At 41.3% G+C, this 10,711-nt stretch overlaps 2 protein-coding genes across 3 annotated transcripts in view; one reads left to right on the top strand and one right to left on the bottom strand.

Moving 5' to 3' along the window:
- The first annotated feature begins 156 nt into the window (after positions 1–156).
- Positions 157–3,064, top strand: LOC109470709 (39S ribosomal protein L44, mitochondrial-like). The gene is made up of 4 exons (XM_019769758.1): positions 157–400; positions 798–918; positions 1,371–1,531; positions 2,004–3,064. Exons 1-4 carry the CDS (start codon positions 180–182, stop codon positions 2,554–2,556), a joined length of 1,056 nt encoding a protein of 351 aa, XP_019625317.1. The 5' UTR covers positions 157–179; the 3' UTR covers positions 2,557–3,064.
- A 656-nt stretch (positions 3,065–3,720) lies between these two features.
- The window catches only part of LOC109470726 (palmitoyltransferase ZDHHC2-like), a 15,601-nt gene continuing 8,610 nt past the window's right edge, over positions 3,721–10,711 (bottom strand). Inside the window, exons 7-12 of one of the 2 annotated variants that reach the window (XM_019769790.1) lie at positions 10,195–10,315; positions 9,207–9,345; positions 8,662–8,788; positions 6,956–7,063; positions 5,394–5,512; positions 3,721–4,966 (exon numbers count right to left, since the gene is read on the bottom strand). In XM_019769790.1, coding sequence (XP_019625349.1) covers positions 4,908–4,966; positions 5,394–5,512; positions 6,956–7,063; positions 8,662–8,788; positions 9,207–9,345; positions 10,195–10,315 — 673 coding nt within the window. In that variant the 3' untranslated portion in view covers positions 3,721–4,907. The remainder of the gene's footprint in view (positions 4,967–5,393; positions 5,513–6,955; positions 7,064–8,661; positions 8,789–9,206; positions 9,346–10,194; positions 10,316–10,711) is intronic. The other variant, XM_019769791.1, reaches the window with a different exon arrangement.

Here is a 10,711-nt window from a genome sequence, read left to right as displayed (position 1 = left end):
TAAGATTTCGCAACATATTATCCTGTCAATAGTGCAATTTTTCTTATCATTGACAGGATGATCCTGTCAATAGTACAAATTTCCCCACAATTGACAGGATTTTGCAGTGTATTTTACGTTCATATCACCAATGTGTTTGATTTTACGACAATTAACGCAAACCGTGCTGGTCCACAAGCATGGCGGGGCTTGGCAGAAATTGCGTACTTTGTGCACGAAAATCACTTTTATTCCACCGTTCCTGCCTTACCCTGACCAGAACGCAGATCCCACTTGCTTCCGAGGTGGTGGTAACGCAGGTTAGAGGGACCAAACGATGGGTGCGCCCGTATTTACAGACTCTTCTGAACCGAATCAACAAGGAGAACGAGTGGCTTGGCCCCCTCCCTCCCCAACCAAGGTAGGTCACCAGAAGTGATCTGGAAATAAAAATTATGTTTGGGACGGTGCTGGTCTAAGGAGAGTTTGTATGTATCTTTTGTAAGTATCTGAGTAACGAGGATTGGGAGTGACCGGGCGGAGATTGGGTTTCAGTTGGTTGACAGGGTTGTGTCCGCATGGGTGGCACAAATTACGTGGCACGAGGCTGCCAACATGCCTGTGGCTATTGACAGGGCCGTCCTGTCAATAACAAAAAGTATTGCACTGCTAACAGGACAGGTCCTGTCAATAACAGAAAATATTGCACTGCTGACAGGACAGGTCCTGTTATATTGACAGGATGTTCCTGTCAATAGCCACAGGCATTCCCAAATGGCAAAATATCTGATTTCATGTTTTGTTTCTTACCGGTATAGGTCATCCAAGATCAACTGGAACTATGAGAGCGAGCTGTTTGCCTTCGGGCCTCGCCTGGGAGAGAAGCTGAACATGAACACACTGAGAGCTGCCTTCACAGACAGGTCATATGTGGAACAGGTGAGAGGGTGATATCTGACAAATAAATGAACAAACATTATTGCTTGACAGTCATACAAGGTATACGTATAGCACTGTAATTTATCCTACTTTTATGAAATATTACGTATATGAATGATCTTGTCTCTCTTTTGGTACAAAGATGTTGACCTACGTAGCTGGACATCATTATGGTACACTTTCAATATATCTGTCTGTGCACCAGACCTTTTGATTCTGAACTGTGTCTTACTGTGGTAACAATCTGTATCAGTTCTTGACCTTCATTATTGTAAGTAGGACGAGTTGTAACAAAATGAAATTCATCTTGGACATTTTCATGACATGTCTCTGACTCTGAGGGGCTGATGCAATGTAGAGATCCTACTTTTCAATTTATGGGCAATACATTGACCCTCAGTTTTGTAATGCTGCTATAACAGTTTGACATTTTCCCTATTGGTTCTCTGTAGGAAGAGGAGCGTAGACGAGAGCTGGGCCTGCCCCTGGAGGATGTGAAGTTGGACATGCAGGATAACTCCCACCTGTCAGAGCAGGGCTGGGAACTCACCACTAACTACATCTACAGGTTCATCAGGGCAGAGTTCCCACTACTGCCAGAGGAGGGGGTCAAGTAAGGACAAACTACTGCTTGTCTGTTTGTTTATTAGGAATTGCTATAATACATGTAATACTACAAAATTAGCATCAGACATAGGAGAACTTTCCTTCCAACAGTAGAACTATGGAACAAACTTCCAGAGGCAATAATTACCATTAGAGATAGACAGAAATTCAAATGTACATGTATATATATATTATGAAGTTATTTCTTTCCATAGTGCATATCGAGTGTTCTGTCTACCAACAGCAGTTACAGTAGTCAGTACCTTGTGGTTAGGGTTGCTGACTCCTAGCTCCTGACTCCTAGGGTTTGAATTCCTAGCTTCCCTGATGCTTTGCACTTGGAAAAGGAACAAATTTCCTCCTTTGGTAATTGTGAAAATGAGTACAGGTCAGCTAGCAATGCAGTGTTAGTCTATGCACTAGTTTAGTGCATTTTCTCCATTGCTTGTGTAGAATCATAACAATCTTCTCTCTCTCAGAGCCATCCATGACTACGTCACCCAGGAGGACATGTTGGTGTGGATAGCCAAACATCTGGGAGTGAAAGACCTCATCCGCTGTTCCACCTTCCCCGTTCCCCCTCCCGTCACCAAGCAAGTCTTTCTCGCCATCATCGGCGCCGTGAAGCACGACCAGGGCCCGCAACGCGCCGAGGCGTTTGTCCAGGACTTTGTGGTCGCGCAGCTAGTCGGGAAGGACGTCAACGCCATGTGGGACGTACCAAATCCCATGGGGATGTTAGCAGAGGTTTTACAGAAGGAAGGAAGGGGGGAACCGGAGCCGAGAATCATCAACCAGTCCGGGGTGAACACAGTTACGCCTGTGTTCTGTGTAGGAGTGTACAGCGATAAGGAACTGTTAGGAGAGGCATCCGGAGACACCCTGCCAAAGGCGGTAGAAGAGGCGGCACGGGTTGCTCTAGCTAACATGTTTAAAACCCACGAAGGGAGGAAGCCACTTGCACTGGACACAAGACTCAAAACTATGGCAGAAATCACAGGAAAAACCCAGTATCTTGAGAACAAGTCATAAGAAACTGAGATTGTCCAATGTCTAATCCAATCTTACCGGCCCGATATCAGTTAAATACTTGAAGGACGTTGTATGTGGTCTTTCAGTCTTTTGGCAGGAAGCCACTGGCTCTGGACACATTGAAGACTCAAAACCATGGGAGAAACCACAGGCAAAACTCACACTACTAGTATCTTGAAAACAAGTCTTAAGAAACTTTTGATATTGTCAAATGGGTAGATTAGATATTATAAGTGTTTTCTAACCAATCCAATCTTATCCTGTATCAGTCTTTCAGTCTTTCGTAAAAAAAGAGTCCATATCTGTTATACTGTATATGAGATACAGTACAATGTATTATGTTGTACTTTTTTCCCCATTCATTCACACACACACACACACATGTACAACTGACAAAGTTACACAAATTGTTGAAAGCACAAAAATGTGTATTAAATGATTCCTCCAACCTACAAGCTAGTGCTGTCTTGTCTACAGTATTATTTAAACAACTGAGCACGTTCCAGCAGAAAACAAGACAAAAACAAAACGACTATAATTACTTACAAGTTATTTACCTACGTTAACAGCACTGTTTAAACTTAAACGAAATGTTAAAATTCAAAGTACCTATACCAGAAAGGTACCTGTGTACAAAAGCTTGACTGGTGACAAACACTACATTGAGATTTGCAGCAACTTCACTCTGTCTAGTACACAGTACTTGTTTTCCTCAAAGATACTTAGTATTGTCCAGCATACATCAATACACTTAGATCCAGATTATGAAGATAACTCTTGACCAGTCTGGTTATCTCTGTGTGTAACCAGTAGCTAAGGCTAGCCTCCACCAGGCCTTCCTACAGGGGTATGGATGATAAAATTTGCCAAAAAAAGGAAAACAATTGTCCTTCTCCAAAGGTTAATAAACTACTTGGCCTATTTTTCTCCCTATTTGACTAAATTTTACTGGTTTTGAACCTGCGGTGTTAGTCTGGTAGAGGCTGAGGCTAAGCTGAGGCTGAGGCCACACAAACAAAAACCCTACAACAGAATCACATTATGTCCAGCACTACATACACATACTGTTCTTCAATAACCTGATTTGATCAGGCAACCAATTAACAATACATTTCTCAAATTTTTGCACAGTTCTGTGACATATACAAAGTCTTTTGGACATTGTTGTCTCAAGTTTTTATTTGCGTATGCTAGTCTTTAACGACCAGTGATGTACCATACCTACATGTATAAACGGTATATATACACATGTCCACTGTGTTTAAAAAGATACAGACATGGTACAACAGTTCCTTACAGAGGCACAGTTGACTACGGTACAAAGTTTTAGTGATCATTCCTGATTATAAACAACAATTATTTACAGCATAATCATACAACAAGATAAAAGCAATGATTGTGCAAAAGTTTTCAAGCTAATATTCTTTTTTTTTAGGGTAACCGAAGAGGAAAAAGTAAAGGAAAGAAAGTACCTGTTAATCTATCTTTGTCTCTATCTGTCAGGTTTATGTAAAATTGTTCTTTCTGATCTGATTGTACTTGTTGTAAGGCAAGTATCAGTGCAGCAATCTAAGATACATTTTCCCTGAAGTTTGTGATTTAGAAAGTTTTCACAGAGGGCTCCAAGTTTTCTTATATTGCTGTTTGTATCTTGTGCTAATTTTTTTTACTAAATATATTTACATAATCTAAAGGGAGACTGCATATGAAACGATAACTGTATGTACAAAAACTCTTGTCTTTTTATCAGTGATTAAGACTTCTAATAGTCTAAAAAAAGTTTGGTCCTTAATACAGAAGTATCATACATCTTGATGATAGTATCTAAAAAGCTTTTTTTTTCCTGAATACACTGGGTATTTGAAATACATGTAGTCTGTTGTAAACTCTTTTCCTCTGCTACAAATGTAGGTTGCAATCCAAATAATCTTGGGTTTTTCCTTACTAAACCATACACATTAAAATGTACAAGCATAACTATTTTAAGAAACAAAAAACAAAGCATCCCAATTGTATCTTTCGACATCGTACCTTACTATACATTCCTGCTCAAGTACATGTATCAAAATGGTTTTACTTCGAGTTTTGCAAAGATGAGGATAATTCCACTTGGGAAATGTAAAGAAACTTGTGTTCCTGACAAGAGCGACATGTCAACAGTATTTTTTTTTAAAGTACACCAGCATTACAAATACATACACATGTTTCTTCTGTATACAAAATGATCAACCCCTTTGATAACTGAGCTTCCAAATAATTTCATACTGTTGTTCCCCATGAAAGGACTACGTAAAGCACAGTTTGTAGGGTCTTGGTACGCTGTTCCAAGAGCCAGACTCCCCCCTCCTCCGCTACGTCTCTGCCTCTACGTGAACTCTGCTACGCCCAGGGGGCTGTACTGTGGTGAGAGCTGAGGAAAGAAGGAAAAAAATGAGTCAAAACAATACTGCTGCTCCAGAAGTGATTTTTTTCAGCCTTACACTTAACCCTTAAAAAACGTATCAAGTACACTTTTCAAGAGTACCTGGGAGGATGGTCTAGGGTATTGTTTGCAATGCATCATTGTTATATTGTGATCACAAGTAGAAGTAGTAGTAGTAGTAGTAGTAGTAGTAGTAGTAGTACAAGTAAGCCTTTATTTAAACTTGATAAGCTTGTTCGGTCCAACATATGACTGCTTTTCAACAAGGTCGAGGGTGAGGGCAGGGTCACGGATTACAAATCAAACAAAAAATATAATACGAAATAAATAGCAAGTCATTAGTCCATTATCAGTCCGTGTGCCTTATCTTATTTCAATAACGTTTCTATTGAAATCTAAAGAATGATTTGTTCACCTGTTTCCCTGTCGCTGACGTCTCCCTCCCCCTCCTCTGCCCAGCGTTGTCTGTCGTTCAATAGCTGGTGGGAGTCCTCCGAGGTTCTTCTGGTCGGGAAGCTCATGCCGTCACCGAAACTACAGGACAGGGGGGAGGGGGGCAAGAAAAAAACAGTCATCATACACGCCAATACTTTGCTCATGCCGTCACCAAAACTACAGGACAGGGGGAAGGGGGGCAACAAGAAACAGTCATCATACATGCCAATACTTTGCTAATGCTGTAACCGAAACTACAGGACAGGGGGGAGGGGGGCAACAAGAAATAGTCATCATACACGCCAATACTTTGCATGAAAGTTCATCTGTGTTGGTACAGGTCATTATGAAATAAAGACTAAGCTTTCCTTCCAACACTAAAATGAATTGGGATTTACCCCAAATTTTTGGCCCATGAACACTACTACGGGTTGAACAAGGTTGAAGGAGTCAGCCGAAAATTTGGGGTAAGTCCCAATTCATTCCAGTATTGTTGGAAGGAACGTTTGGTCTTTACTTCATACATACACACCAATACTTTGTGCAATGATTATGTTGATGTTGGTTTGAGGTAACACAAAAGAAAGTAACTGCATTGTACAAGCAGTGGCCTCTATGCTGTTCTACATGTGGTTATGATGTGACATCATAATATATATATATATTATATGTATGATTTGTCATTCATGAGTATAAATCTAAGCATTTGATCATGACCATATCCTCCTGCAGAAACTTTTGCGGGGGGGTTTATTTCTCAGTTGAAGGGAAAAGGTTGTTTGAAGTTCACAGTAGACTTAAAAAACACACACATGTATTTGCAATAATTTGTTTCCATGGTGTGAGGTCATCAAGAAAATAAAACCCCTGCAAAAGTTTCTGCATTCACAGTGACATGCCCACCCATACTGAATAGCACTGAATAGCCATCAGGTGGAATCTAGGCAAGGTGGAAGGGAAAGAGGGAAGAGAGATTTTCGTTGTCGCTTCAAGGATCAGGGCAACTCAAATATTTCATACAGACTGTTCAGTAAATACTGTATAAATCAGTGGAGATTTTTTTACCACCAGTAAAGTAACAAGATACGTGTCAGAAAAATTCTGAAAGTACACTTGGCCACTGTGAATCAAGGACCTTGTTTGAAGCTCCTTGTTTGAATTCAGATGGTTATCTCAACACGGAAACTTGTAACCAAAACCTCTGAACAATATGTGGTTTTAGAATCTTAAACCAGACCGCTCAACCACAGATGTATATCTTTTCTCAAAATGACATTTTTTCTGTACAGCATTTTAAACTGCATTCAGAATCCCTCTATGGGCCATGTAAATCTTTGATTTGTTAGCAATGACAGTAGGGAAATTAATTTTTTCAAGGTAAACTGCAGAGTTTGAGCCAGTCCCTCACCACCACCAATAGTTATAAGAACATGGAAGCCAATAATTAATGATGACACTAAAAACAGGCGATGAAATGCAAAGACTAGATGGTTTGAGTCAAAAGCGCCGAAAAGCCACACAAACATGCGGAGAACGACGTACCCAACGCTATCGGGACTATCGGGGGATTCAGTGGCGGGGGAATCTGTCGGGGCCGGCTCAGTCGGATCGTACTGAACTCGCGTGGGAAACTTCAGCCCATCACCCAGACTACAGCAACAACAACGGAAGGATACAGTGTATTAGTCATAAACAACACAGGCCACCAAAATTCAGAAAGGCTGGGGGAGGGGGGTGGGCACAGTAGACATTACAACAAGGTGAAGAGGGGAGAGAAAGCATGAAGAATTTACAATACAAAAATAAGAGAAAATCATAGCTAATAGATGTTAGAAGGACAGTGATATACAAGAGTAGGCTTCATCGGGTGTTCAGATATTGTGGCAGGTCATCTGAATGTTAAGTTATTAACTTAAGAGCAAATATGTAAGGTTGTGTGTGCATATGCTGTGTCAGGGACCCCTGCAGTAGTATAATCAAAGACTGGATACTACTACATGACTGTTATACAATCATGTCCAGACATGTTGTGTTTTTGAGTCAGGGGACTTCAACTTTTTACATCTTCCCCACTGCATCAATCCGTGCATGCATGGTTGGAAGCATTAACTTGCTTATTGCTTGTGTTCAGGACTGGGACAACTGAAGAGGTAAAAAGAAATGGTGAAGAGAAAGAGGGAGAAAAAGTAGAAGTCAACATGAAATATGGACGGGCAGGGAAGCACAGAATGCAGCACACAGGATATGAGTATGACAACAGTAAGATTACAGGTGATGAAAGTGATCATCAAAAAAAATATAGAGCTGGACTTCAGGAAAAAGTGCAGTACACAAGATGGACCGTGGGTAAAAGCAGAACAGGTTTTTGCTCAGGCAGACCTGTAAGGGCACCCTGACATAATGTTTTGGATGACATCCCCACGGGCATTGAATTTCGCCTGTTCTCGAAAAAAAAAAAATCACCTCCCCAAAAGCCTTGGTGCCATCCTCCGTTGTCCATGGTAGCTAGCAACAGTAAGGAGTTGGTGGTAACTACAGAGGATGGCACCCAGGCTCCCGAACTAGTGATGCATACCTAAACCCAATTTTAGGTTCAGGTCCGTATTCAAGTCCAGAGGTTTAGGTTCAGTTCCGGACTTGCAAGTCCGGACCTACACCCATGGCATATACAAAATTGCATGTTGGCAACCTTGCAATGTTGTCTGGGTGAAACTTTGGCCACATAACATGGAGGCCGGTACTTGACGATGCCCGATGGCAATGTTTTCTTCATTTTGCAGCAAATATTTTGCAATCTACGGAAGGTTTTAGGTGGTTTGGAAATAAAAGGGGTATGTGAAATGGTCTTTTATGGTAATAAGTCCGGACTCGGTTCTTGACTTTTAGGTTTTTTCGGACTTGAACCTAAACATTCTTACAAGTCCGGATCCAAGTCCAGTGAACCGGTATGCATCACTATCCCGAACCTCCACAGAACTTAAGAACTCAGTACAGTGCCAACTCACGAATGCTGCAAAAGGCCACCATGTACCAGCTTATCGTAAAAGTCGCCACCACAAATTCACAATACATTGTACTGGTACATGTACCAGCTTTGCATTCCTGTGGTTTAGCAGCATTTTTTTTTGCAGGCCGGATTTTTCTTTATTTGCCCACGTGCCCTAGTTTGGGGTCTTCAGCGGACGTCATCCATAAAATCAAGTCAGTGTGGCCTAAACAGGGACAGTACAGCAGCGCCCCCAACTGACCTGGTGAAGACTGGCAGGAACCACAACCTCCTGTCCTCCCCAAACACTTCCTTCAGGTTGTTGGTGGACCCCAGGTTGAAGCCGTCCTTGTCAGGGCCATGTCTGAACATAGGGGTTCGGAAGGACTCTACAAGGAAAGATCAAAAAGTCTTTAAAAAGTCTTTAAAAAGTCTTAAAGGGCTTTCCACATCATATGGTGCATAGGGTAGTGCTCATCTACATGTATGTTTTCTTAGTCCTTGGGCCACACAGCAGTGCAGACACAGATAATGCTCTGAAACCATCCCTACATTCCCTTGTGGGGAGGGGACAAATATTTTACCCGAATTTACTGCATGTGTGAAACAGGGTTTCACAGGGTTTCAAATTCAGATGTGAGATGAAAACTTTTTAATGTATGGCCTAGCTGGAGTTGATCCCAAAAAAGCTAGGGTCGGCATACTTTTGCAAGGGTCAGCTGGATAACTGGAAACACAACATTTTTGTCCTAGACCTACTTCACGAGAGGCTGGCAAAGCATGAAGATATGAGCCACAGGAACAAACCTAGTGTGGTCCTGTTGCTGAACACCAGGTACAGGTGGTATCCGAACAGCGAGACCAGGCTGATGGAAAACATGGCCGCAGCAAAGAACAGGAACAGGATGTGGAACCTTCCATTTCCTATGGTGTCATCCAGCTCTTTCTGCAAGATGGCAGGAAAAACTTTGGTTAGAGACCATCCAGGGTAAAAACTTTGGTTAGAGACCACCTAGAGTAAAAACTTTGGTTAGAGACCATCTGGGTAAGAGCACTGTTTAGAGACCATCCAGAGTAACAACTTTGGTTAGAGACCATCCAGAGTAAAAACTATGGTTAGAGACCATCCACAGTAAAAACTTTGGTTAGAGACCATCTAGAGTAAAAACTTTGCTTAGAGAGCATCCAAATAAAAACTTTGGTTATAGACCACCAAATAAAACTTAGTTAGAGACACCCAAATAAAACCTTTTGTTAGACTTAGAGACCACCCAAATAAAAACTTTGGTTAGAGACCATCCAGGGTAAAAACTTTGGTTAGAGACCATCCAGAGTAAAAACTTTGGTTAGAGACCATCCAGAGTAATAACTTTGGTTAGAGACCATCCAGAGTAAAATCTTTAGTTGGAGACTATCCAGGGTAAAAAACTTTAGTTAGAGACCATCCAGAGTCAAAACTTTAGTTAGAGACCACCCAAATAAAAACTTTGGTTAGAGACCACTCAAATGAAAACTTTGGTTAGAGACACCAAATAAAAACTTTGGTTAGAGACCACCCAAATAAAAACTTTGGTTAGGGACACCAAATGAAAACTTTGGTTAGTGACCACCCAAATGAAAACTTTGGTTAGAGACCACCCAAATAAAAACGTTGGTTAGAGCTATCGGTTTTCAATCAGTAACCACTAAGTGTTTGAGTAATTGTTAAACATTTTTGTATACCTTAACTGTATAAAACTGTACAGAACTTCACACATAAAATAGTCATTGTATAACAATAAAAAGGACATCTTACATTCCAGAACTTGATGAAGTACTCCACAGAAGTGCCTGCTACATATATACAGTACAGGAGTCCATAGCCCAGGAACAACACAAAGAACTTGTAGTTGCTGTATCCAACACAGTTGTTCACCCTGAAACAAAGTGAAGAATAGCATCAATATTAATGTCATAATCAGTCATAATGTATCTAGTTGCTGTCGCGCCGCCTAAATGCGAAGCTGGTGTGTTACGCCGAAGGGCGGTTATACCGGCTAATAATTGAGGATTAGGCAAATTGTACTTACCATGAAGGATAATCCCAATTATACCTCACACGAACTATTTGGGTATATCATTTACCTTATGCAGTATTTCCTATGCTTATCGCTAGGTGGCGCACGTGTACAAAGCTCTAATCGCAAAGCATCACGGGATATCATGACGTAATGACATTGTTCGCCGCCATTTGACGACGTGCGAGAAAGAGTCTGTGCTGTTCACCATGGGTGGGCATTTTCAGCTACTTTGGAGCTGAAGAACAGCAAGGG

This window comes from Branchiostoma belcheri, unplaced genomic scaffold, assembly GCF_001625305.1.
Source record: "Branchiostoma belcheri isolate BF01 breed outbred unplaced genomic scaffold, Haploidv18h27 scaffold23, whole genome shotgun sequence".
NCBI classification, from domain to species: domain Eukaryota; kingdom Metazoa; phylum Chordata; class Leptocardii; order Amphioxiformes; family Branchiostomatidae; genus Branchiostoma; species Branchiostoma belcheri.
The sequence above is the reverse complement of the archived record's forward strand: the minus strand, read 5'-3'. Positions and strand labels throughout refer to the sequence as shown.